The sequence below is a fragment of the Orbicella faveolata genome, unplaced genomic scaffold, assembly GCF_042242905.1.
Source record: "Orbicella faveolata isolate gen_17 unplaced genomic scaffold, um_ofav_v1 contig_14, whole genome shotgun sequence".
Classification (NCBI taxonomy): domain Eukaryota; kingdom Metazoa; phylum Cnidaria; class Anthozoa; order Scleractinia; family Merulinidae; genus Orbicella; species Orbicella faveolata.
In genome coordinates, this window is record NW_028301541.1 from 17194844 (window position 1) to 17222450 (window position 27607).

General features: G+C 39.5%; 4 protein-coding genes and 1 pseudogene across 4 annotated transcripts; 2 read left to right on the forward strand and 3 right to left on the reverse strand.

Moving 5' to 3' along the window:
• Positions 1-708: 708 nt before the first annotated feature.
• Positions 709-10893, reverse strand: LOC110057309 (carbohydrate sulfotransferase 11-like). Its single transcript, XM_020763902.2, has 3 exons — positions 10637-10893; positions 3442-3479; positions 709-1908 (listed from the first exon to the last, which is right to left on the reverse strand). The coding sequence occupies exons 1-3, from the start codon at positions 10749-10751 to the stop codon at positions 1096-1098; spliced, it is 966 nt and encodes a 321-aa protein (XP_020619561.2). The 5' UTR covers positions 10752-10893; the 3' UTR covers positions 709-1095.
• A 2890-nt stretch (positions 10894-13783) lies between these two features.
• Positions 13784-16629, forward strand: LOC110057343 (uncharacterized). Its single transcript, XM_020763927.2, has one exon. The coding sequence runs from the start codon at positions 14218-14220 to the stop codon at positions 15232-15234; it is 1017 nt and encodes a 338-aa protein (XP_020619586.2). The 5' UTR covers positions 13784-14217; the 3' UTR covers positions 15235-16629.
• Positions 16630-19122: 2493 nt separating this feature from the next.
• LOC110057312 (melanocyte-stimulating hormone receptor-like) lies at positions 19123-20765 on the forward strand. Its single transcript, XM_020763905.2, has one exon. The coding sequence runs from the start codon at positions 19150-19152 to the stop codon at positions 20257-20259; it is 1110 nt and encodes a 369-aa protein (XP_020619564.1). The 5' UTR covers positions 19123-19149; the 3' UTR covers positions 20260-20765.
• Positions 20766-22449: 1684 nt separating this feature from the next.
• LOC110057351 (melanocyte-stimulating hormone receptor-like) lies at positions 22450-24040 on the reverse strand (annotated as a pseudogene).
• A 46-nt stretch (positions 24041-24086) lies between these two features.
• LOC110057352 (adenosine receptor A2b-like) lies at positions 24087-27549 on the reverse strand. The gene has a single exon (XM_089286768.1). It carries the CDS (start codon positions 27417-27419, stop codon positions 26430-26432), a length of 990 nt encoding a protein of 329 aa, XP_089142894.1. The 5' UTR covers positions 27420-27549; the 3' UTR covers positions 24087-26429.
• Positions 27550-27607: the final 58 nt, after the last annotated feature.

Sequence of the window (27607 nt, forward strand, 5' to 3'; positions counted from 1 at the left end):
CCGTAAACGGTCGATGCCACTTTAACAGCCGATGCCATAATTTGTAGCCAAGCTGTTTGGAATGGACGATAGCATACCTGCTCTATCTTAGGCCTGGACTAGGTCGAAACTGGTTATAATTTGGTGACTGACTTACAAGCTCTCACCAAATGCTTAATTGTTCACTTTTATACTGGTTTACGCGCGGTTAACTTTCATTTATTGGCTAGGGCAACATCATAAGTAAAATAGACTAAGAAAGTTACCTTTTATAATTAAAAATTGGGGGGTTTTGGCGCATCAATCTGGCGGGTGTAGTGTTACGAGAGGGATGTTGGCATATAAGTTGGAGCCAGTAAAGTATAGATTTCAAGATGATATGAATTGTTACACCTGAGGCTCATTTCGTTTCCGAAAACTTTATGTCAGCTGCAAAATATTGGCTGCACTTCTAAACAGCCAATCTCATCAACATCTCTTGATTGATATGTTCGAGATCACCTGGTTTTCTTTATTTATTAATTTGAGTTTTTTTGTTGTTATTGTTGTTGCTGTTGTTGCTGTTTCTTTTTTGCCATGTTTTTTTTTTAAGATCAGAAAATTCCGTTTTACGGCCGTCTTTCTTCTCAAACCTAATAACATCGCATGAATCCCCCCCCCCCCCCCCCAAAAAAAGACTTAATCGATGTATTTGGTGTTTCTCAATACTCAAAAGTCTAACCCTTCAGCTTTTGTAATGTACATATATTTTATTGCCTGTGCAATACTATCTTTAGCGCAGCAAGTTGACCTATTACATTTCTCCACATAAATGAAAAATAAGTGAGGGTTACGTTACAATTGTGGCAAATCGGTTTATCTTTGCAGCTTAACACAGGTGTTTAATCAACAAAAGAATAAAATTCAAATTCAAACAACCAAATACTTCTTTGCGTGCGTGAGAGACATCGGTTCTCTAATACGACGCAAAACGTACTCCAAGCATGGCTTAAACTGCCGACTTAAGGGACCAGAGTACTCAGAAGCCATAAAGTTATCGCGCCATATCAAAAGAAGAAAAGACGGAAAAAGCTAAAAAGTCTTCAAAATGTCACATCCTGACTATAATCTCTTCCTTTACTCAAAAAGACTCTTAAGAGGTCCCGGGAAGTTGTATCCAAACATCTCGAAGTTGGCTCTGTACAACCGCCCAAGGATGTTGATCCACTTTACGGGAATCTCCGAGTAATAACTGAGCATAGAGGAGGCGGTACTGGATTTATTGTTGGCTCGAGCATCGAATTTCTTTGCCTGTTGGGGCGATAACCCTGCAGCCTCTTTGAAATCTGCCAAGTCTTGATCGAAAGTTTCGTAATGACCTATAAAGTCATAGTTGACGGCACACATTCCACAAATGTTGACGTAATTGTCCCAGTGCCAATTCATAACAGGCGTACTTTTGCTGCTTCCTTTCGTTACTAAATATTCAATGAATTCACGAAAAGTGATGTCATCAAGCTTATCAAGTGCGCTCTTGGAAGCGTTTGGACGAACGGTTCTCAGAATTGCTGTGCCGTGAAGTTGAAGTTTTTTGCGGGGAAATCTTGGATAAACGAACTTGTCTTTGTATGCGGACAGAATGCGCTCGAACGGCTCACGAACAAACGTAAACTTGAAATACTTTTCCCACTTTTGCTTTTGCTCCTCGGGAGGATACCGACTTAGTAGAAGCGCTCTTTTCCTCATGTTTGAAAATGAATAGAGCATTTCTCTCCATTGCCTGGAAGCCACTTTAGGTGTTATACAGTAGAGCACTTTAAGAGACGGAATCACTATAATGTGAGAAGGGTCTGGCATGAAATTGTGTCCAGTCTTTTTGCAAAACGTCTCAACCAGTTTTCTGCGTTCGTTTTGTCTTAACTCCCTTGGAGAGCGGAAATGATATGATCCCTGTGAATGAAACAAGAACTAATTAGTTTGTCATTTTTAAATTCGAACGGAAAAATTTCCAGAGGTGATATATGTCAATTTGTAATACACTAGGTCACTGAACCAAAGCAAAAATATCCTACTAGATCTAGACTGAGAATTCTGGCCTTGAATATGCAATCATGTGGCCATAGTATTCAAGAGTATTCAAGGCCGCAAAATAGGCAAAAAGCAGGTCAGGAGGCAGGCTAGAAAACAGTCCAGTTTCTAACAGGAAATTACAGCTGCATTTCATGTCAACCGTTCCCGAATACCTCAGAATATTATGGTAGAAGCGTCGTGTTTTGATCAAGGTTGGATTTTACGCCATGGATTGGCTGGTGAAATAAACGATTTTCATCCGTTAAGCTGTATATGATATATATTTGGCCGTATCCTCTATTTCTCATTTTCTAAGATTACTAAGTACCACAACATCCCAAAAGCAATTAGTAAACGAAATGGAAAACATTGTTCATTTTTCACATTGAAACGCGTGCCATCTGGTAAGTAACTAAATTTGACTCAACCTGTGCAAATAGCAAATGTTCGGGACTAAACTCACCCCAATACAGATTGGGCCACGAATCGTTATACAGAGCTTTGCAATGACGTCACAACTGAAGTACAATTAAAATCCGACTTCTTTTTGCGTGAATGCTACTTCACGATTGCATGGCGTCACGATTGCAAACTCGAAACTATGGCCCGGTCCACATTACGCCGGAGAAATTTGAAAACGGCTTTTTCACTCTGAAAAAGCCATAAATGCATCACTGGTCATTTGGATTTGGGTTTGAGGAAGGCCAAGGCTGGGAAATCACATGATTATTGCAACGTCATCGTTTTCGAAAAAGTCCGTTTTAAAAATGTTTTGTCCACAATAAAACGCAAAGCCAGCGTATTCAAATTCCTTTAGTTTGAAGATTGTTTTCGAAAAGCCCCGATTAGTGTGGACGGTATCCTAACCGTAGAAATAGAGCTGCGTTTTCAAATTTCTCCTCCGTCGGGTGAACATGACACTTTACTCTCACAGTGCCTTTCTTCACCTAGGTGTATAAATGGGTACTGGTAAATTTAACGCTGAAGGTGACCCTGCGATGGACTAGCATCCCATCCAGGTGGAGTAGAAATACTCCTAGTCGCTTCATGCTAGAGAAAGCGGGGTAAGCTCCGGCCTGATGGGCCACTTGGCTCGTATGCAGACTTAACCAAGGGTGGAGGGGGCTCAAAATACTCACTAGGATATTCTCGCTTTGGTGTAATGACTTTATTTGTTAGATGCATACACGTTCGTTAATTGATCGTGCTTACTTAGCTCCCAGCCGCAACGTGTTTAAATAAAGTGTTGATTGATTGATTGATCGATCGATTGATTGATTGATTGACTGATTGACTGATATTTATTTATTTATTATTATTATTATTATTATTATTGATTGATTGATCGATCGACTGATTGATTGATTGACTGATTGATCGATCGATTGATTTGCACCAGTTTTAGTACCATACCTGTAGAGTCTGTACATTTGAAACCTTGAGACTTGGCTCTAAGAAATAAAGAAAACACAGAAAGGATTATCATCTGTGTGGAGGCAGCATCGTCGAGCGGGTTAGTAACACGGGAGGGGGGGTGGGGACGACTCTGACGTGGTGTGATTACATTGTGGTATCGTGCGCACTTAAAACATTGTAAAACTGTCTCAACAGTTTAGTCCAGGGATGTCCACCAAAATGCCGCTCATTAATATTTGCATGAGTCTGGGATTGAGAGCTCAGGTCGATTGTGCGCTAGAAAAAGGCAAGATCAGGAGACACTAACTTCCTATATATTGCCTAAAAGTCTAATTTTTTGTTACTTGGTTTTGTTTAGCGATATATCGCTGCGGAACAACGGTATCTCGATGAGCAAAAACGATATTTTGCTAAGCTGTGGCGATGTTTCGTTAGATGGAAACGATGTATCGCTCAGTGCAAACGATAAATCACGAAGGACTCAGCGAAATATTGCAACAGTCCTTATATCCAGTCGTACCTTTTCGTATCAAGCAAGTCTGGTCAAGCGATAGTGCGTATTTTGGCGAGACCAAGAGTACCAAAAAGGTGCGATGAGGTATTTACTGTATCCAAATTCAAGTGAGCATGATATCATAGCCACATCATGAGACGACTTCTGATTGGCTAATTGCGAATTTGTGTACGGCAAACATCAATAGCTTCCCATTTCTTTTCGCGATATATCATTTCATGTAAAATATCATTAAAATATCACCGATTAATCGTGATTATCGTGGCATTCGTCAATTCTGGCTTACATTTTTTTGCACAGTACTGTATTTGTTAGTAGCCGTAGTAGTGTAATGATAATAATAATAATAATAATAATAATAATAATAATAAATGGGCAGTGGGGTAGGACAGGCCGGTGCCTTAGCCTACTTCGGGAAGATGGACGTTCCCGCCCACCATAGTCTGGGGTGGTGTCTTTGGCAAGCACCAGTAACCCCAAAGCCACCCCTGTTAGGGTTACAGCAAACGGATAGTTGGGGCTCGCTAGGCTTGGTGGCCAGCCCAACTAGGAGAAGGCCACTCTGAGCAAAAACCAACACAATAAATTGTTAAAACATGACAAGTAATAATGACAATTTTTCATACCGCATCGGTCGTCGCGCGGGTAAACAAGGACCGCGTCCCTCAGTAGGGAACCAGGCTGGGTTCGAAAAATATGCTACTGGAACAAACTCCGCCCAACAAGCAGATGAGGATTACCACACCGAGGATATTCCTCAAAGAGGCCCTGAAAATGCACCTACTGTAAATCGCCAAAGAGAAACAAGAAGTAAATGGACCAGGGAGGAGTATATGGAAGTGATGGAAGCATACTTTAAAGCTCTAGCTAAGCCCAATGCATCAGTCACAACAGAGGCATACAATATCTTGAATTGACTTTAGTAACACAACAACATCAGCATAATTATAACACCAGAAATAAAGTCAATCTTAGACTCCCCTGCGTTAGAACGAATTGGGGAAAACAAAGAACTGCCTATCACGCTGTTAATGATTTTAATTCTCTCAGCCAGATAATACGAGACTCTGCTAATGTAAATATTTTTAAGGGACAGGTGTTTAATTTTTTAACTTAAGTGTTTTATAAATTTCATATTTTTAGTTCTATTAATTAGTATTAATCTTTGAGGTCCCTTTCGAAAACCACATATACGTGAAAAAATTTCCTCAATAAAGATTATTATTATTATATCTGGCGAACTCAAAATCCAACCAAAAGACCAAACATGGATGCTAATAAACTGGCAAACACCAGACGGGACATCATGAACAAGAAAAAGACTGACAGACATGGAAATTCAAGCCATCAAAGACAATGTGACTGACAAGACAGACTGTACCGAGAACAATATCCGTCATGAAGGCAATCCCCTCTGCAGTAGCTGTGGAAGATAATGCCCCCGTGGCGAGTGACGAGGTAACTGTCCACAATGATAAAGAACAACTAAATGATCCCAACGTGCCGGAGACCCCTCAACAGACCAATGATGGAGATGAAGCTGCAATGACGGAAGAAATTCTGAGGAAGTGGGAGATTGTGAAAGATACAAACATAACTGAACGACCACCTATATCAAAAATCAAGCATACAAGACAGGCAAAGGAAGTCTTAGAAACAGCAAATAAGGCCATCAATCTAATTAAGGCCAAAAAGGGCAAAAACTGTCTCTTACCGAAGTGAATGAACTATGCTACACTTCTGCCTCAGTAGTCTGTGATACCCTAGGCATCAAAGTAAGATCAAAAACTTAAAGAAACCAAAAGTGCCTATGTGGAAAAGACGAATCGAGAAAGACATCCAAAAAATACGTGAAGAGATCTCAATCCTAGCTGAAATCCTCCAAGGAAGACGTGCTAAGGAGAAGAAAAGAAGAGCTCTTATGAGAAAATATAAGTTCAAATCCAACGACGACATCCCACCTGTCACGGAAAAACTGAAACAACAGCTATTAGCTAAATCCCAGAGAATAAGGCGCATTGAGAAAAGACGTAAGTTTTACTCCCAGAACAAAATGTTCAAAGAAAACACCAAAAGATTCCATCGTGAACTTGGGAAAAAGACCATCGAAATCTCCGAGCCACCCGGGAAAGAAGCTCTTGAGAACTTCTGGGCTAATATCTGGAAGAAAGAAAAGCGTCACAATGAGAGAGCAGAGTGGATAAAACAAATAGAGAATGAAAACCAACAAACGCCCACTCAGGAATGGCTGGAAATAGCCATTGCTGAAACAACATCTGCTATCAAAAAATCCAGCAACTGGAAAGCTCCTGGGATTGATGGAATAGCAAACTTCTGGATTAAACATCTGACAGCCTTACACGAAGATCTGACTAATGCCTACAACATCTGCATCGAAAACCCAGAGGAATGCCCAAACTGGCTAACAACTGATATCAGTTACCTCCTTCCAAAAACCGAGGACACGGCAAACCCCCAAAACTACAGGCCCATCACTTGTCTTCCTACAATGCACAAGATCTTAACATCAATCTTGTCAGCTAGATGTTATAGCCATCTTGTGAATTACAACTTACTACCATCCGAACAAAAAGGTTGCAGAAAAGGGAACTACGGCTGTAAGGACCAACTCCTCATGAACAAAGCTATACTGGAAGATATGAAGACGAGAAAGAAAAACCTCATTACAGCTTGGGTGGATTACAAGAAAGCTTTTGACTCCGTTCCCCACAGCTGGATATTAAAATGTCTTGAAATCTACAAGATATCACCAAAAATGAAAGATTTCATCAAAGCAAGTATGACCAAATGGAAAACAACCCTCACGCTTAACCATAATAAGGGAACAATATCTTCTCGCAAAATAAAAATAAACAGCGGTATCTTTCAAAGAGATTCCCTCTCACCTCTTCTTTTCTGCATAGCTTTAGCACCTTTATCCTCTCTCTTCAATGAGAGTAACTACGGATACAAAATAAGCAACGCAAACATCACTCACCTGTTTTACATGGACGATCTGAAAACCTATGCCAAGTCTGATGAAGACCAGAAAGGCCCACTTAAAATTGTCAAAGGCTTCAGTGATGATATAAGAATGGAATTTGGGCTTGACAAGTGCGCCAAAGCTGCATTCAAACGAGGTAAACTGGCGAAAACCGAAAACGTCGAACTCGATGTTGGTACCACCATACAAGACCTCGAGCAGGAAGGCACCTGCAAATACCTTGGTGCGAATGAAGGAGATGGGATCCAACATGCAAAGATGAAAGAGAAAATTCGGAAAGAGTATTACCGTAGAATTCGCCTGGTGCTCAAATCCGAACTTAATGCTGCCAACAGAATTGACGCAATCAACACTCTTGCTGTCCTAGTCCTCACTTATAGTTTCAACATCATAAACTGGAAAATGGAAGAACTTATGAAGTTAGACAGAAAAACAAGCAGGTTCTTGACGATGGCAAAAGTGCATCACCCAAAAGCTGACGTGGACAGGCTATATATCCCTAGAAAGGCAGGTGGAAGGGGTCTTGTACAATTAGAAATTACCTACAAAACAACTACAATTGGCCTAAACACATATCTCAACAACAAAGATGATTACCTCCTCAAAATTGCGAGGGATCACGACCGCGACAAGAAAACAATGTCCATGCACCATCAAGCCGCAAAATAGGGGCGAGAAGTCAGCTTACCAGAAGCTGAAGTGGCAGAGAATGAGCCAGCCACGACCTATGCCCGAAGGGTTAAGCTGAAAGCCAAACAACAAGTTTTAGAATAACTCAAGAGCAAATGGGAAGAAAAACCTTTGCATGGTTAGTACCCAAAAAGAACAAAAGAGAAGGATGTAGACCAAGACAGAACCCACGATTGGCTGAGTACACCTGGCCTCAAATCAGAAACAGAAGGTTTCATTATTACTGCCCAAGATCAATGCATTAAGACCAACTATTACCGAAACAAGATCCTGAAAGATGAAACCGACCCAATGTGCAGAATCTGTGGGCAATTTCAAGAAACAGTTGACCACCTTGTCTCCGGATGCCCTGAACTTGCCAAGACAGAGTACACATACAAAGACACAATAAAGCTGCAGCATATTTCCACTGGACAATATGCAAACACTATAACATCAAAGTACAAGATAAACACTACGAACATGAACCAGCTACTGTGACAGAAAACCAAACAGCGACTGTACTTTGGGATATGCCAATCCAAACCGACAAAGAGATAAAAGCAAACAGACCAGACATAGTGGTGAAAGACAAGAAGGAAAGAACCTGTCTGGTTATCGACATGTTCATCCCCACAGAAAGAAACACCTCCTTGAAAACAATGGAAAAACTCACAAAATACAAAGATCTTAAGATTGAAATCGAGAAAACGTGAGGAATGAAAACAACAACAGTACGAGTGATCATTGGAGCTTTCGGGCTTGTCGAGAAGGGAACAGAAAACTAGATCGGCAAGATCCCAGGCAATATTAGAATAACAGAGCTACAGAAGACCGTCCTCCTTGGAACTGCTCACATACTTAGGAGGACTCTGTCCATCAAGTAATCCAGCAGACTTATGACTGCCCTAGGCTCACGGATTGAACTCGGCACCATAAGATAAAAGCGGCAAGACTTTAAGGACTCAGCGAAATATTGCAACAGTTCTTATATCCAGTCGTACCTTTTCGTATCAAGCGAGTTTGGTTAAGCGACTGAGTGCGTATTTTGGCGAGACCACGAGTACCAAAGAGATACGACGAGGTAATTACTGTGCCCAAATTCAAGTGAGCATGATATCATAGCCATATCATGAGACGGCTTTTGATTGGCTAATTGCGAATTTGTGTACGGCAAACATCAATAGCTTCCCATTTCTTTTCGGGATATATCATTTGATGCAAAATATCGTTCAAATATCACCGATTAATCGTGATTATTGCGGCATTCGTCAATTCTGGTTTACATTTATTTTGCGCAGTACTGTATTTGTTAGTAGCGGCAGTATAATACTACTACTACTAATAATAATATATAATCAACTTTATTTATTGAGGGTAGCACACAACAGTAATAACTGAAAAACCAGTGGCCCTCGTATAAATATTTACAGAATAAAAAAAAGATGCTGTGTTAAAAATTGAAAATGTAGAAACTGATTCTCAGATATGCAACGATTATACAAAAAAACCGAGATATGAGATACACTAAAATATTAAAAAGTGAAGCATTAGATCAAGTATAACAATTAAAACAAGAAAATTGAAAAATTAAAAATTTACATAATAAAATGGCCCAATTCCTTATAACTGTCCATAAAATGCTTAAAAATGGTAAGTCAGTAATGTTGATATTGTATTATAAGAAGCTGTAGCTCGTAAGTTGTGTCCATATATGACAAGTAGCTTTAACGTTAATCAAATTTTTTAAAAAAGTAAAACAGATATTATCACCACGAGTAAAACGGAAAATTTAAAACTAGAAACCCAGCAATTTCGGGGATCTTTACAAGGTTATAACGGTCCTTTCCACGAAAGAACGTAAGATATATACATACTATCACTCTATATTTGTTAAATTCGCGCTCGATATGTATTCAGGGGATGTTTTCACTGATCACACAACAACCAAGGTAACAGACTAGCTCTTGATCATTTATTATTTTCATTCATTGTTATCATTATTTTAATCAGGACCACTTCGACTATGTCACGCTTTTCCAATCTTTTTTTCATTAAAGAAACTAAGGAAATTAGCCTCACCGCTCGACGTATCAAATCGAATGTAGTAAATTTGCGAAGTTTCAAAAGAATCCGTTGAAAACTCATGAAGATATGGGACCCCAGAGTTTCCACGTTTTGCAAAGAAAAATATTGTAATGAAATTGATATAGTTATTGCGCGAGCTATGATGCGCGTGCTAACATGTATAACGGTTGTATTTGAATGTATACTCGCAAGAGTTCTAAGACTAAGAGACGGTTATATGGCGAGTACGGAATGCGCAGTGCACTCGTAATACAGGATATATAAGGGACTCACGTTATGTAGTGGTCTGTGTGTGTTAGTAGACTGGCCATGTACAAGTAAGCTAAACGTTGACTGGAAGTTGTTGTTGACCGCGCGCGTTACAATATGTTAGAGGGCGGGCGTTTGACTCTTGCACTGTATTGTTACTAAACTTCGAACAGTTACTAAATTCGGCTGATAAATTGATCTTTATACGATATTTTTGCTTATATGAAAAATATGAAATTCAGAACTGTTGATATTGCGTGAAATAGCCAGAGCTGTTCATTACAAACATGTCACAGTTTTGGAAGTCATATTGACGGGTAGGAAAAACGCGTTCGAAAAGACAGTTTTTGTTGGGGAATCCCATGACACATAGAAGTCGAATTAATGCTGAGCAATTTATGACTAAAAAAGTGTATTGACTGAGATACTTGTCAAAGCATGGCTTTGGCCAAATTGGAGGGATCTAATTAACTGTGCTAGAAAGCGTCCGCTCGCGTTTTTAATTTTCTGCACATTTGTCTAAATTTTTTTCTGCGAAGTGGCGCGAACTTGTATGTGGCGTAATTATGAGCCATATTTAACACCGGTCCTGTGTATGCACTTTTAGTTCTAATTAGGACATAGCCAACACGATTTGTCCTACTGCATGATTAAAATACAAACCTTACCTGTGTCGGGGTTCGCCTTCTGTTGCTTTTCATATAGTTCATATTCTGCGAGGATTAGCAATATTCCAGCAGCTAAAAGAGCCATATGCAACAGTTGTTTCTTGTTCGCCTCCATCGTCGCCAATTAAGAATCGACGTGGCCAAAATGAATATTGCTTCATCTCCTACAACCTCTTTCCCAGGCTCCCTCTCCACTGCCTCCCTTGGTCGTTGGAAGAAAGACCCTGGTTGCGGCTGGTCACGTGACCACCCAGAATCTGGGTGGTAAAAATTCTGTTGGTGTTGGTAGGGGTGGCAAAGTGTTTTGTTCGTTGCTGTGCCAAACTTTGTGGGTTTCAAAACCTCGAGCAGTCGGTAAAAACTACCCGCTCTATCGGGGTTCGAAGTCGAATTTTGCCGATGAAGAATGCTACACTATTTCTGCCGTCTTCAAAATATAGACGACTTTCGTTCACAAAGAAATTCGGCAGCCGAGCGGAGCACAGACTTTTTGACTGTTAGCACATGTAAAATGTCACGTACCGAATCGAAGTGAAACCAGTGGATCGGTCTCTTGAAGTTTTGAATTCGGAGGTAATTTATTTTCTTCTTTGTGCGGTATTTTGATTGTTAAAAATTATTTCTGTCACACGGCCAATTAGCTGACAATTCTTACTTGCATCTGATTTACAGCAGTGTAAAATGATTTACAGTTTTGTTGACATAAGCCCACACTTATATATATTTAATCCGCATCAGGTTTATGTATACTAAGTTTATATTTAGACAGATGTTGAAACACGGTTCCTTGGCATAATCAAGAATTATATTTTGCAAAGTGTTAATAAGACATCGTTTTATTTCGCGAACAATGTGCCGTGAGGTTAATTCAGGCAACGTGAAACAGCGAAACAGTTTTACTTCTTTTTAAAACAGTAAACCGACCGGCTGGAGTTGAAATCAGAGTGATACTTCAATACGCGGAATATATATAAATATATTTCATCTGATCTGTGTGAAGTTTACGATAGGACTGGAGAATTTCAAAGGTGTGTTCGCCCTTAAGTTTGTGGCTAGCGATGACCTTTCTTTCGCTTCAATTTAGATCGACAAAAATTTTTCGTTGACTCTATCTCGGTGGAAAGGTTTGTGTCACAGGCTGTCGCGTGACCAGTGTCTTTCTTCCAACGACCAAGGGAGGCAGAGAAGAGAGAGCCTGGAAACGAGGTTGCATCTCCTATCGTTAGCAGATGGAATCATCGAGCGAAGACTGGGACTTTGGTGAGTTCAGAGTGCAGGCTAGCTACTTAGCAAACCGGTGATATAGCTCGGTAATGGCCCTTTTCCTCTATGAGGCACACCTGCAGGGAATTATGAAAGTTCTATCATCAAGTTTAGTCCAAGATGGCGGAAAGTGCGGGCGAAGGCTTGGCTACTGAAAACTTCTTGTTTCGGGACTCACACTTGAATTTATTCGACAGCAACAGGAGAAATGTACAGTCAGCAAATACGATTGCTACATTGTTCACGTAACATTTCTTCCCACATTCACAGAGAGCCGAACACACTCGGTCCCTCGTCAGAGTAAAGTTTTCTTTCTCAGTATGTCCTATCCACTTCTCTCAATGCAAGCTCTTTCAGGAAAATATAATTGCCCTCAGCGTTTCTCCATGAATTATTAGGGGACTCAACATGTAATGCCACCACTTTGTCCTTTCGAAAGCGACTTTTTATCCTCTCTCAAGTTGTCCGCCATCTTGGACCCGGACGACCTGCCTTTGGATTGGACTTGATGAATACAACTACCTCAATTCACCGCAGGCGTGTCTCATATAAAGGGAAAGGGCCGTTTTGTGTTTGCTCATCTCACATACATACAAGCGCACAAACCATTCGTGGCAGGCCCATAAAAGAATGCAAAGCTAGCCAAATTAGAAAAGTTCATACCAGTTCTCAGGAGATAACAAATGAACCATAAAAACAAAAACATTGAAAAGAAACACTAATCTTACTGTCTTTACAACAAACTAAGATTCTGACACGAACACGCCAGATGTTGAAATAAAACAAGAATCTCCGTGAACGGAACTTAGAAGGTGAAGCAAACAACAAGCAATTGAATAAAGAAGATACTCCACGAAGGAACTTGAATAGTAAATATCTAAGCTTAAGTAACTCTTGCGTTGAATATCCCGCATAATACTTTATAAAAAAATTAAATGATTGTAAAATAGAAATTAAAGCAGAGATTAATAATTTAATTTTTTATATATTCCTTACATGATCATTCAGAGAACGAGTAAACTACTTGCTGCGGGTACAAAACCTGAGAAGCCACTAGTTGAAGGGAGAGGGGAAATGACCTTTTGATTAGGAACAAGTTAATTTGTAAAGATTATTGCAACAGAGTTATTATATAATATGATATGTATTTTCATTTTACACGCAATTTTCAGCAAGTGAAGAATTCCAATTATAATTATTTAACGCATGCATCCTCGGCTCTTGAATTGTTACAATTTAGCTGCCGGCTTTTCGTTTTCGTGAGGACGGAACACATTTTAAAAACAGAGCTTTTCGAAAAAGATGAAGTCACGATAATCATGTGATTTCTCTGCCAGAATTTTTGTTGCGGTGATTGTTACGTTTTCAAATTCCTCAGGCGTAGTGTGGACGGAGAACATTTGCTGCGTTTTCAGAGTGAAACCTGCGTTTTGAAATTCCACCGGTGTAGTGTCGATGGGGTATAAGTGCTATGTCCATGGAGGAATTGACGGAGCACGGACTGCAGTTAGACTCAAACTCTGGTCTTTCTCCACTTACCATCAGCAGACAGGGCCACCAAGTAGCGTAAATTGGAGACTAACAGTCATCAACGAAAAAAAGGTGCTTACAGATGGTAGCAAACACGTAATTATAAGCTGAGCACAAAATATAAAGCTGTAATGAAATGACAATTTGCATTTTACAGTGCGCCAATAGCATTTCTAAAGCTCAGCTTAAGTAAGCTGGAACCAATAAAGTACATTGTTTAGATTTCAAGATAATATATGACTTAATTGTCACACCTAGGGCAAAACACCTTTAAAACATTGACTGCAACTCTAGACAGCCAATCTCTTCAACGTCTTTTGACGTGTTCGAAATCACCTGCTTTTTTTATTATTTATTTTTTAAGGTCGGAAAATTCCGTTTTGCGCGGTTCCCGTTCTTCTCAAACGTGAGAAAATCGCATAATCCAAAACTATAAGATTTCATCGTTTTATTTGGTATTTGTCAATGCTCGAATGTCTAAAACCTTCAGTTTTTGTAATGTAAACGTATTTTAGCGCCTGAGTAGTACTATCTTTAGCGCAATATAAGTCAACTTATCAAATTTCTCCAGGCAGATGAAAATAAGATAAGGGTTATGTGACACTTTTGATAGACCATTTGCCGGCTCATCCGTTTTATTTTTACAGCCTTAGCTACCAAGTGTTTAATTAAGCCATGAATATAGTTATTCAAATTTTATGTTATGCGCGAAACACGCGTGAGACAATTCAGGGTCATCTAGCGACGCAAAACTTACTTCAAAGCCTTGTTTTCTACACAAATTCGACATGAACTTCTTCGACGCAGAAAATTTCACAAATTTGACAATGCCAGCTACGAGTGCTTCTTCTAGAAGCGGCAGTTGTTATCATCTTCTAGATCCAGAGTTTGACGAAGCTTATCAGCGCTGGACCACCAATTTAGTGACAGCTGTGGTTAACGCCGTTTTATCACCGTTCGCTGTCGTAGCAAATTTCTTTATTACCTTCGTAGTTTACAGAAAAACTGGGCTACAAACGCCTTCCAATCTGCTGCTCGGCAGCCTTGCAGTTTCTGATGCCCTCGTTGGTTTGGTGGTGCAACCAAGTTACGTCGCTTACCGACTGTTGGAGAACCAGAGTGGATTCGTCCCCTGTGCTATCAGAATGTTGTTCTCGATAGGATTTTACACGTGTTATGGTGTCTCCTTCATGACGCTGTGCACGATAAGCTGCGAGAGACTCATCGCTTTGCTCTGCCACCTCCGGTATCGAAGTATTGTTAACCGCCAACGCGTAATGAAAACTGTCCTGATCATTTGGTTGGTCAACATATTATTAAAGTTACTCCAATGGGCTCATAATCACACTTTCCGAGGAATTCATCTAAGTTTGTGGTTAGCTTCGCTGTTTATCGCTATCGCCACCCAGTGCAGAATTCTTTCTATTATACGGCATCACCAGCGGCAAATTCAACAGCTACACTCCATGACGTCCACTCGCCAAATGCAAATCAAGCTGGCGATAAACATCGCGTCCATCATAGCCATATATTTTGCCTTCAACTTACCAGTTCTTGTTATAACTACGTCTGATCAAATCGTCAAAAGGCATATCGAAAGCTACAACGTCTACAGCTGGGCCGAAACTGTGGCATTCATGACTTCCACTGTTAATCCATTGGTGTGTTTCTGGAGAGTAAAGACCATTCGAAATGCCATCACAGAATTCTTACCAAGATTAAGGACAAAGGAGAAGAAATTTGGGGAAATACCGTTTAATAACCATGTTGTGTTGGTAAGATTTCGACACATTACGCCGCCGTAGGTACGGGACATCACCCTGAATACCATGCAGAGGGAACAGCCTGGAACAATTGTGCTTTAATAATTATAGGCCATGAGATGAACTTAATCGCAATTTTTAGAGTCAATCCAAACGATAAAGCATGATCATTGGGTCAAACGTCGATTAAATTCGAACTTCAGATGAACCAGCACGTTCTATCCGACTACTTCAAATGGATGCAACGTGTTAGTCGATCTAAATTCAGTTGGATGAACTCAGTTGAGTCAAACGTCGAAATTATCAGGTAATGAACTTAAATCGCTCAGTTTAGTTCTTCTCACGTGAATTCGACGTTTGGCCTTGACGCTGACGCTCATAAAGTATTGCGAGCAATTGACCAACGTTCGCTCTTTTATTGCTAGTACCTTGCTCCACTAAAAACGCCGTAGTAGACTTGTCCCGGCTATATATCCAATGGCATTGACCAACCCCCTCCCTATGACTAAAACCGACTCTACCTACAATGCTAGTGAGGTCATTGGGATTGCTAAACAAACTTTATGAATGACCTGGTACGTTCATATATTACTCAATATGTTTCTGTGAAACTGAAATTTGAAAGCACAACGTAACAATGACACCACTCACAGCTTATCGATAGAGCGGTATCAGCTGACCTTAATAAATTGTTCGGTAAAAGAAACAGATAGAGTAACTCCAAAGAGTAAGCAATATTTGACGTGCTATTAATGTAAGTGAGTTGAAACCGGCTTAAAAGAGCATTTAAATCTTGCAGTATTTACGAAATTCGGTAGGGGCTGGTTGCCTTTAAGCCCATAGAGCCATTGATGCCTCTGTAAATATTCAACTTATTCCTCTCATAGTCGTTGAATGGCACTTTCGCCAAGAGTTTGTTGCATGTATCCGTAGTTATTCGTAATTTTTATACCTTGTCAAATTCTTTCCTTACAACATGATCGAACCGGATTTATTCAAGTAGGTATTTTGATCAAACGATTAATTGTACCCTGGCGTGGCTGGTAATTGCTACGAAAGAATATTTCTAGAACCATTTTCTTGAATCGATGGAAATTTTACATTTTTTTTTTCGTGGCTGTTGTACTTTGTGAAATTAATAAAGTAATTCTTCGCGAAAATGTCTGCTGTTTGACATATTTTCTTGGTTACACAAAGGAGAGGGAGGTGTCTTTAAGGAAAGCTTGTTTTAAATGCGATTCATCTTTCAGGACTGTCAAAAAAAAACGGCGGGTATCGACTTAAAATTTTGTGTCCATGTCTGTTACAAAACATCAAATCGAACTGACCTGGCTTCGTTTCTGTCAGGGGCAACTAGCTTTAATTTTACTCAATGACGTTTCCAATTTAGCGGAAGTTATTTTTTTCTTTAAAATAAAAAAAAAAAAAAAAAAACAAGAAATAAATTTAAACCTGGAACTCGTTTTAGGTTTGAAAACTTTTAAATTTTGCGGAGTTAACCAGATAAAGGGTCTAAAAAAGAAATAAAAACAGCGAAACTTGTCACTGTGTTTGTAATACATGGAGTTTGAATTTTCGTTATGAGCAGCTGGTTGCAATCTACAGCCGATCGAACAATAGTTTGTTTCAGAACAGTTGGAAATAAATTGTAAAGGGTAAAACCTTTTAGAAGAGGAAATTTAGCTGTAATTTTTTGCTTTCTTAAATGGTTTAGCCTTAAATGTTTTCTATTTTGGGAAGCGGAAAATGTTTTTAAAAAGACAATTTATTTCACCCAAATAGCTACATAAAATTCTACAGCCAATCAATAGGCCATTTCCGAATTACCTTGTGCCTTTGTCTCAAAACGAGTCCCCAAGCAAAGACTTTCGTATGAGAATGAGCTTGATTTGTTTGAAAATGAACCTGTTGTTGGAACACATTTCCATATGAATGATTTTGCAAGAAAACTAGACTCGTTTTGACAAAGAAGCAAAAGGGAAGTCGGAAATGGCCTGTTGACAAGAATATCTCGTTTAATAACGCACAGAGGAGTAATGTATTATACTGTTAGCGTTGACGCAGGCAACACGCTTCTGTTTTCGTTTGTCACTTGGTCCGCGAGTAGACCTCCTCAAAATTATATTTAATTATCCACAGAACACATGTTGTCATCGACAACGCAGTTTCCATGGTAACAAGGATGTTGATTTGGAAGTCGTTTCAGCCGTTCGGATAATTTATCGTGTTTGTGATGAAACGGCTTAAGACAAGTTAATAACACAAACCAATAAGTCAACTTTTTTTAGCAAATACTGAACATGAGCTGGCTTTAAGACGTCAAGATTGTGACAACAGGGCCTTGCAACTAAGATTATCATTCAAGGCAGCCCATTTGCGTTATACTCACTTTAAGACATAACTATTAGAACAACAAGCCGAGCTGATAAAAAGGGATAGCTTAAGAGCAGTTGGACTTAAACATTTAAGGCTTAAGAAAGAACGATCGATTGCGATCGATGTAAGTTGAGAGTTATAAGTTGGATAATAGAGTTTGTTTTAGAGTATCTGACAGGTGAAAACTCCTGTCCATTTTCACGAAAAAAGTATAGTTAGAGGGTTGAAATTTGAATGCCAGCGGAGCAGAAGAGATGAAAGTGTACGAGAGTTCGCGGCTTAATTCTGGAAATCTCGCAGGCAACGAGTTTTCATTTATTTAAACCCAATTTTGAGCTCACGCCACCCAGCGAATATTAACTATCGCAAAAAGATTCCGGATAGGAAGTTTTACCTCAGAAAAAAGAATCCCTGTAGCACATGTATCTTATACTTTTGAGGTTTAGGAAATGTCCTCGCACAATAACCTTCCGCTCTAATACCTTTTCAAACAAAATTTGTAAAGAGAAATTAGGACTGACATGCCAGACACAACACTGCATGTGGACAAGGGGAAGTCACGAGAACTGAAGCACTTGGGACACACTCTAAAAATAGCTAGTTATAAGCGACGGAGGGACGGGTGTAAATAAAACACTTGCAAGTTGATCTAGTCGGCAGGAAGACAAGTGACCTCTTCTCCCGAATGTGATTGATTTAAAGATGACGATCTAGCGATAAGTTCAAATACAAAGGATTTCTTAGTTTTGGAAGTGCTGTAAATGGAATCAGCGCACATATGTGAATAAATGACCATAACACTCCCAGATCATCCGTCCCTTTAGTCATTTTTTTTTTTTTCAATTTGCTTTGTCTTGGCACATCTTCTTTTCATTATCGAACAAAAATGAACTCAGTCTTCCAATATCAAGTTAACCTTCTAAAAAACTGGTCATAGATCTTTAGTGTAATCGTGAAATGAGTAACAATCCAAGCTTTCTCAAAAACATGTAATTGCAACTTGGAGGACGTTAAGAGTTGTGTTGCAATAACAAACGGAAGTCTGCAACACTCAAATAAAAATAAACTGCATTTCCTGCTGCGAATAGCGGTTGGTTTTGTTCTTCAAGCGAAATTGCGCAAAAGGTATAATTGTCCGCCATCTGCTTTAATTTTGCCGACTTTCATCATAACAAGGAATTCTTCTACTTGTCATTATGGAGATCTAAATTTGTCAAGTTTAATGAAAGAAACTTTCTCTCCAATTTAATTGAAAATATTCCCGGCATATCAAAGACTAAAAATTGTCTTTTTAAAGGTTTTCTGATTAAGAAATGTAGAAACCAATTTTGCATTTTGGAACCCGTTGATAATCTTAATGAATTATAACGTCCCGTTTCAATTGTCTTCTCATACAGCTCATTTTAAACAAAAATCGTTCATCATTGATTCTGACATGTTTAACTTAGCTTGGGAATTACCATAAGCTGGTAAAACTTAACTACATTAGAACAATAGGTATCAAAGTTGACTCTGCAAGTTCAGCTGTTGTATATTTTTTAGCAAAACGCTTTCGAAGATCTAGAGCTGCGAAGCAAAATTATGCCCAATCACAGCGATGAAACTGGAACTGCAATTTCGAATCATTTTCCTCTCGACAGCGACTTCTGCCTCTCGATCTTGCCTGATCCTGAATTCGACAAGGTTGCAGAGCGATATACAACCAACTTGGTCACAGGTGTTTTAAATGCGGTTCTGTCACCGTTTGGTGTTGTGGCAAACTTCTTCATTGTTTTAGTTATCTCTAGGAAAGTTTCACTTCGAACTCCTTTGAACATGCTACTCGGATGTCTCGCAGCGTCAGATTTTCTTGTTAGTTTGGTAGTTCAGCCGAGTTACGTAGCTTTTAGAATTACAGAAAACACACACAAGTTTGTTCCTTGTTCAGTAAGGCTGCTCTATTCGACGGGATTTTTCATTTGTTATGGTGTGTCCCTCACGACCTTGTGCGCCATTAGCTGTGAACGATACCTGGCATTGATTTTTCCTCTCAAGTATGCGCACCTAATACACCATTCTAGAGTCATGAAGCTGGTGATTTTCATCTGGATGGTAAACGTCATCTTAACGGTTCTACAATGGGTTCATAACGAGATCGCACGGGGTATCCATCTTATGAGTTGGTTAATCCTTTTGATAACTGCTCTTGTGAGCCAGGTGAGAGTCCTCCCGATAATTCGCCGTCATCAGAACCAAATCAAGCAACTTCAATTGAGAGATTCATCTCGTCAAAGAAGCAGCACCAGTAGCCAAAGTGCAATGCAAATCAAGTTTGCAGCGAACATTGCATGTATTATGGCAGTCTATCTGGCTTTTAACCTTCCAGTTCTTCTCATAACAGCCTTGCATCAAATAATCCTCATCGAAATAAACACTTACAATTTGTACAGCTGGGTGGAAACCGCCGCCTTCTTGAATTCAACTGCTAATCCAATTATTTGCATTTGGAGGGTGAAGGCGATTCGGAGAGCAATCAAAGAGTTGTTTCACGTTGAAGGGAATGGGAGAAAAGTGTTCGCCAGGTATTTGTCATTCTTAGAAATACCTGATAACGATATTGCTTTAGTTGTGTACAAACGTTATCAAGAACCCCATTTGGTCGTTACAAATTCCTCAGTCATTTCCACAAAAGAGTTATCAGGGGAAAATTAGAGCCTTAAGGGCGGCGCACACGAGGGGACTAATCCCTGCGACTACTCCCTACAAGAAATCGCGGGGACAAGTCCCATCGTGTGAACTGGCCGTTTTTTTTTCAAAATCTAGTCGCAGGGACCAAACTTTGGTCCCTGCGACGAGTCCCACGAATTCAAACTGGTTTGAATTTTTGGGACAGGTCCCTGCAACTTGTTCCTCAAAACGTTTCGTGTAAACTGTTCGTGGGACAAGTCCCTGCGACCAGTCCCTTCGTGTAAACTCTTCGGAGGACTAGTTTTGCGACTAGTCCCCTCATGTTTGCAGACCATTAAGTCCAGATGTAGCGATGATTTAGCTGTACTGGGATTGTTTGCATATCCATAGATGTTAGGCACGATTTTAAAGGTGCACTGCCACGAGCATGATTCCCAAAAGGCTTACATTATCATTACTGAAAACCTAAAAATAACATTTTAGTTTTATCAAAAAATCACTAAACCATGGAGCTTAAAAAAAATAAATAATGAGCTGCGTATGTAGAAGTTTGATTGTGATGTCAAATTGAAAAGTCGCGTACACTTTTTACAAATAACTGAATTATGTCGTCGTGTCTTTGAAATCACTGAAACTAACTGCAATATGTTTTTCCTTCGCTATATCGCATAGCATCATCATTGTGGTGTTCTAAAGGATCTTGTGATAAGGGGGCGTCCTTCTGGCAGGCAGCTGCATATTTAAATACATGTACATGCATGGTAGCTCAGTGAACGCTGAGCTTCTAATGGTCCGCCGGCTCAAAAACTGGCCGAGGGTTTGTTAGCCAGTCAGTCTTTACACTTTAGTCTACTTCAACAAAGCTTCAATGCCATGTCAATCAGAGAAAATGAGGTTTGAAGTTTTAAGTATCTGCTAATGTTGTGATCATATAATACCAGAAGATCTCCTCAGTCATACGAGATGGTGTACCATTGCCGAAGATGAAACTTACTATGAAGCAGAGCCTTCTGGAATACTTGAGCTTTCCTACCATGGGGGGATAATCGGCTGCGTGCAAGATTGATACACGATGAGCAAAGCACGTGGCAGGCATGGTCACATGCAAGTCAGTGGAAGAATAGTTTATAGAGGCAATGGCTCTGAAACCTGGCAAAGTTCTTTTTTGCATGTTTTTGTCGGCTATTCTGGGGATTGACCCTGCACAAAACCTGGCAAAATACAAAAGTTGTTATGTGTGCTCATACAACTAACCAATAGAAGGATTGCGATTATGTAATTCATACATAGTCAGTGAGCATAAAAGCAAAAGATGCGCAGGGTCAAGGACCTTCCAACATAAATCTTGGCCTGTTTGTTTGCGTCTTTGATGTTTACCGGGCTTCTTAGCCATATATTCCCTCTATTAACTGTGCCGGAAGTAACATATCAAACACGAATACGGTCGTGTTCGATCACATTTCCAAACACCGAGATGAAAGTTGAAAATACGACGTGCAGCGGAGTATTTTTGACGAACTTCGAGGTGTCTGGTATTGTAGTTAATCAGTGTCTCGAGTGTTTGACAGATCTTCTCAATCGAAACTAAAACTAAGGGGAAACGGAGGAATAAAATCGTAAAAATGTATGCTAATTAAGATGAGATATTCAAAGATCGTCACGGTCATTTTTCCTGTGTTTAAACTTGATGAATTATTGATGACTTTGAGAAGTTCTGATCCATAAGGTTTCTTCTTATTTTTTCACATTTCCCTGTTTTACCTGTAATGCTGATTTGGCATTAATATAAGCTTCCATTCCCACTTATTGTTTACGCACGTTTGATAAATTTCTCACAGCTATTTAAACGGTTTGTTTATAACACATTTATTTCCCTATTGTTCTGTTCGTTTACGACTGGAAAGATTTCCATTTTGCTCGGTACTTTTTACCGACCTGTAAATATTTAGCTAGAATCTGTTTTATATAGGGACTAATTTATGGTCCCTGATTTGGTTCATCATTATGGCGAACATAGCTCTCCGTTGAGTTAAGTTGAAGGAATAAATATAATTAAGTAGACGATGAAGAACTAAAACTTTAATTGACTTAGTTTCCTGTCTAAAGAATATTGTGCAAAATAGAAGGAATAATATAAAAATCATGATGGAAATCGATAGTATCAGAAAAATGTATTGTAAAACGTGAACTATAAAGAGCAACCCCCCATGAACATTTGAGTACTGTATGACAAAGGTAGTAACACATTTAACGTATTTGTAGCCACTGTTTTATTCTAATTCTGTATGAATAGGTTTAATCCTAATAAAAATACGGCTGAACTGGCGCGCGAAAAAAAGGAAGAATTCTGATTGCTTATCTCAGCGGTCCGGATTTCGCAACACGGACCGCCAAGACAGACCACTCACGAATTTTCTGCGGCTCGGTCCTTAAACCTGCTAAAAAAAACACGACAAATATTTAGCCAATACGGACCCCATGCTTGTTTAATAAAATATATACATTCTTTTTTTTAAGATATTGTTATGATGAGGAAGGTTTTTTTTCGCACCCTAAAACGGCTTATATTGGGATTTTTAAGGTGACGTTAGAGGAAACATCGGTAGGCACACTCATTCCGCGCATGCAGACTTAGCAAAATCAACTAATGCAACTGTTTATTTAAATAGATTACTCTTTGTAAAAGGTACAAATGAAAGCAAATATATTTTTGTTTGAAAAAATTACAAACGTTCCATATTTTGATCGCGCTATGAACTACTTAGTTGAGTATATTTTTCCTGTTCACTTTTAAGCTCTTGAAGACGATTAAGTGATTTCAATTGCACTTAACACTGACAATCGTACCGTCTCGAATTGATACCATTAGTTTCAGGGCCTTCAATTTCATTCAAAGTATTACAAGTTATCCACACGGCCACAAGTTTAAAAATTGCTTTTCGGATATTTCGACTTCTCCAGCAACAAATGATGGGGTTTAATGTCGAATTCAACAAAGCCAACGTTTCAGCCCAGCTATAATAATTGTAACTACTCAGATTTCCTTGGACAATTTGATGATAAGTAGTCAACACAAGCACCGCAGGTTAAAGAAAATATAAATGCCTACGATATAAGCGACATTAACCGCAAGCTTAAGCTGACGTCGGTAACTATTCGCATTGGAGTTCAACTGGACTTCTTGTCGTCGGATTTCATCGTGATGTCGACGAACAATGCCGACGATTTTAAACTGAAGCAGCCCTGAGGTTAACAGGCATACGAACCAGAGAGTCAGGTGAATAGCTCGCACGGTGGTATTGATTCGAGCCCATTGAAGACAGGTCAGTGATATGTTTAAGATCCATATTAAACCTGCTAGCGTTAGAATACGTCGCCTGGTAACTAGGGCTTTGTAACGAAGGTGCAACGCCAATGCCAGGTACCTCTCGTAGCTTATTGCGTTTAGAGTAAGGAAGGAAACTCCATAGCAGATGAAAAATGACGTCGAGTAGGTCATTCTTACAAAACAGGGAACAAAATTATCACGGTTTTCGCTTAGCCTAAACGAAACGTAACTGGGCTGAACAATAACGCCAACCAGCATGTCGCAAACAGCTAAACATCCAAGGAGTAGGTTTGATGGCTCTCGCAGCCACGCTGTTCGAAATATTATGAAGAGAACCGCGAAATTTCCGATAACAGCGACGGGGCAGAAAAAGCCATTTATAATGCTTGTTATAAAGTTCGTGGTGTAACGGTAGTGAACTTTATCGAAGTCAGGATTCACCAGGAAAAAACACTCATCAGAATAATTCATGTCCATTGTGTGCAATCCGCGTCATGTAAAATTAGATTTTTTCGAACGAATGTTGTTGTTTTTTTTTTATCATCCGCACTTAGATTCATCTCCTGTCATCGAATACCCTTGAAGTCTGAGCAAAATGTCGCAATACATCAGAGATATAGAGCTTTTAAGAAACATCCATCAATATCACTGACTGTTATGTCAGACTGTAATCCGCGAAAGTCGACAGGCATTATTAACATATGCTAGTTCTTTTAATCAACAGCTTAATTGAATGCCGCGGAAATAAGACAAATACACATGTGTTTAGGGACATATTATGAATTTCTGTAGAAATACAATTAAAAGTTACACTCTGCGTCTTCTCAATTGACTGAAATTTATTGTTGTCTTTTCTGTACTCGGATTAAAGCTGGATATATTTGATTTTTTCAATCTCTTGAAATCAAAAAGTTAATGCTAAGTTTATACTGCAAAAAAAAAAACTAACATGACTCATCATTACTCATCAATTGGTCGTGTTATTTGCATGTATTGATGACGTCGAAAAAAAATCCTCATTACTTACTTCCTGGGTTTTTTCCCTGAGAAATTAGTAGTTCTTCATGTTTGCCGCCAGGTTATCCTAGTTCGTGGAAATAAAAATCTGTTTATCGATATAGCACGCGTCGTGGCGTTGTTATCAGTAACATTCATCTTTTGCTTCTAGCGATTACGTGTTTCGTGTACTTCGTTTTACCACAATTTGTTTATATAACGTACACACATGTATTGGAAATGAAAATTACATTCAATAGCCTTTTCTAATGGAAACAAAACGTACGTCATGTAACGCCAAACGAAAGTTCCAGTAACTTTTTCTCACGTACGCTCTATAAAGCTTATGGGACAGAGGAACCACAACAACTGAAAGTTATTAAACATTGCTTTCACGTGATACTGTTTTATTTTGTTGTCTAATTAAGCGAAGGTCAATCGTTGACTTTGTGGATAAAACTCCAGGGTATGATTATTCAAATGAAAGCCACACTATGGAGCAGCACTTTCATGTGATACTGTTTATAATGCTGTACAAGGCTGTCATAACTCAGTTTTTAAGTCTGAGGATAAAACTCTATTGTGTAGCCATCCAAGCGAAAGTTATTGAGCAGTATTGGTACTCTGTATTATCCTCTGCACGACGCTGTTTGCATAATTCTGTGAATTACCGGTGCTAAAATGTCCCCACTAGGTACGTTACGACAACATGTCAAATGTCATCACTCAGTACGACATCATAATTCAGTTGCAGTCCACTTCAGTGCTCAGCAAGAAAAGAGATTTAATCAACTTTAATTAATTCGGGCATTTTTAAAGCAAGGTAAACTGGATGATATCTGAAGCAAATTGTCAAAATAAAAAAAAAAATTATTGGACTACCCGTGACAATGGAAATGTCTGAAAGGGACTGCCCCATGCATGGTCTTTGTTCATTGATCAACTTCAACTTCTCCTTGAAAACTTAACACATTGTCAAGCAGAAAGATGATGAGAATATCACAACCAATCACAAGAAAATGCTATCTTGTGCCAACGAATTAACAAAATGTCCACTGAATATCATTGCTGAAAATCTGTAAGGACAATTGATATTTCAAGTTACTGGCGAAAAAGAGTCTCTCCCTCTTTATTTCTTTTTGTCATTCTAGACGCAATCTTTCAAGATTCATGTCTTGCCAATTTAGTACATTAAGGCTCCTCGCAATTTTTTTTCATAAAGAACACTTATATGATGGTGCAAATTCGACATACTTAGGTCTATTATTTTGGTTTTCAAATGGATCGCAAAATTTCTTCAATTTCTTTCTTTATCTCAATTAAGTTTGTTGAGTTATCCAGATTCTTTTCCTCTCAGATCATTAAGGGCTGTAGCTGACATTCTGTTATTCCCTCTCGTCACAGCGGATGTATTGTCTAGTTCCACCTGTGCCAGGGCTCTATTCAAACAAATCATCCTCGCTACAAGTTTCAACTTTAAATTTGAAAACTGTAAGACGGATTTTACCGTCTGAGTTTAGTGAGATTTATTTCATCCCAAGGACTGTAGCTGACATCCTATCATTGCCTGTCATCAGAACAGATGTTATGCCTCGCTCCTCCTGTTTCAGGAGTCTGTTCAAACAAATCATCTTCGCTGAAACGTTGGAAACTGCGCTGCGAATTCCTCTGTTTAAATTTATTGAGTTTTTCAGATTCATTTCTTGTGATCGAAGGACTGTCGCTGACATTCTGTTATTGCCTCTCATCACAACAGATGTATTGCCTAACTCTACCTGTAGCAGGGTTCTGTTCAAACCAACCATCTTCGCTAAAACGTTGAAAACCGTACGGTAGAATCTACTGTCTAAGTTCATTGAATTGTCCAGATTTATTTCACGTCAAGGACTGGAGCTGGCACTCTGGTATTATTACCTCTCATCAAAACAGACGTATTGCCTAACTCCACCTGCACCAGGGTTCTGTTCAAACAAATCATCTTTGCTAAAACGTTGAAAACTTCACGGCGGATTCCCCTGTTCCTCCAGCAACAAATGACGGGGTTGATCGACGAATTCACGAAAGCTATAGTCTCTGTCCAACTGAAAACATTAAGGTTGTTGAAATGCCCGCCGGCGAAGTTGTACACCATTACGAACAGCACGGGGATGTTGCAAGTGATGTAGATAACCACGATGTACGAAACACTTACCGCGAGTCTGGTCTGGCGTTGGAAGTTCTTCCTTTTCGACGACATCCGATTGATGCTGTTTATCTGACGTTGATGTCGACGCAGAATCAAAAATATTTTAAGGTGGGTGGCAAAGGTTACCAGGAGACAGAAGAGTAAGAGGGCTGCCTGGCAGTTTCGGAGGAGCTTGCTTTGAGCGATCCATTCCATGAAAGTCATTGCAATATCCATCACCCAGATAATCACAGCCACCATGAGGACGCGCTGCGTTGTCACTAGCTCCTTGTAGCGAAGGTGCAAGCGCAGGGCGATGTACCGTTCAATGCTGATGGTACTCAGCGTCAGGAACGAGACGCCGTAGCACACCCAGAAACTCTCCGAGTAGACGATTCTCAACAAGCAAGGTGGTACAAAGTGTGAGATGTTTTCATAGAGACGGAACACAACGTAACAGGGCTGCACCACCATACCCACCAAGAGATCAGAACATGCTAGGCTCGCCATAAGAACATTGGAAGGAGTATGAAGAGCTGTACTCCGTGCTATTACAAAAACAACAAGAAAATTGGTTACAACAACGAAAGATGAACACACCGCGTTAATAGTGGCTGTTATGAGGTTCGAAGCATGACGGGTCATCAAATTTTCGTCTGCAGGATCCGGTAGGACGAAGCACTCATCCAACGACATTTTCTAGAAGGAAATACGTTACGACGTCTTTTCGAAGACCACACAAGCTACTTGATTCATCAATATGGTTCTTGCTCATTTAGCGTGGGTTTAAGAAAAGCTGCAAATTTTCACTTGAAATGCTGTTTTATTGACTTCTGTACTTGTTATCAGAGAATCTTGAACGCAATTTCCTCCAAATTCATATA

Coding starts and splice junctions, on each gene's coding strand:
- LOC110057343 (XM_020763927.2), top strand. CDS start 14,218: ATGAACTTCTTCGACGCAGAAAATTTCACAAATTTGACAATGCCAGCT.
- LOC110057312 (XM_020763905.2), top strand. CDS start 19,150: ATGCCCAATCACAGCGATGAAACTGGAACTGCAATTTCGAATCATTTT.
- LOC110057352 (XM_089286768.1), bottom strand. CDS start 27,419: ATGTCGTTGGATGAGTGCTTCGTCCTACCGGATCCTGCAGACGAAAAT.
- LOC110057309 (XM_020763902.2), bottom strand. CDS start 10,751: ATGGAGGCGAACAAGAAACAACTGTTGCATATGGCTCTTTTAGCTGCT. Junction 3,480..10,636: donor GAAGGCGAACCCCGACACAG/GTAAGGTTTGTA, acceptor TTTATTTCTTAG/AGCCAAGTCTCAAGGTTTCA. Junction 1,909..3,441: donor CAAATGTACAGACTCTACAG/GTATGGTACTAA, acceptor TTTCATTCACAG/GGATCATATCATTTCCGCTC.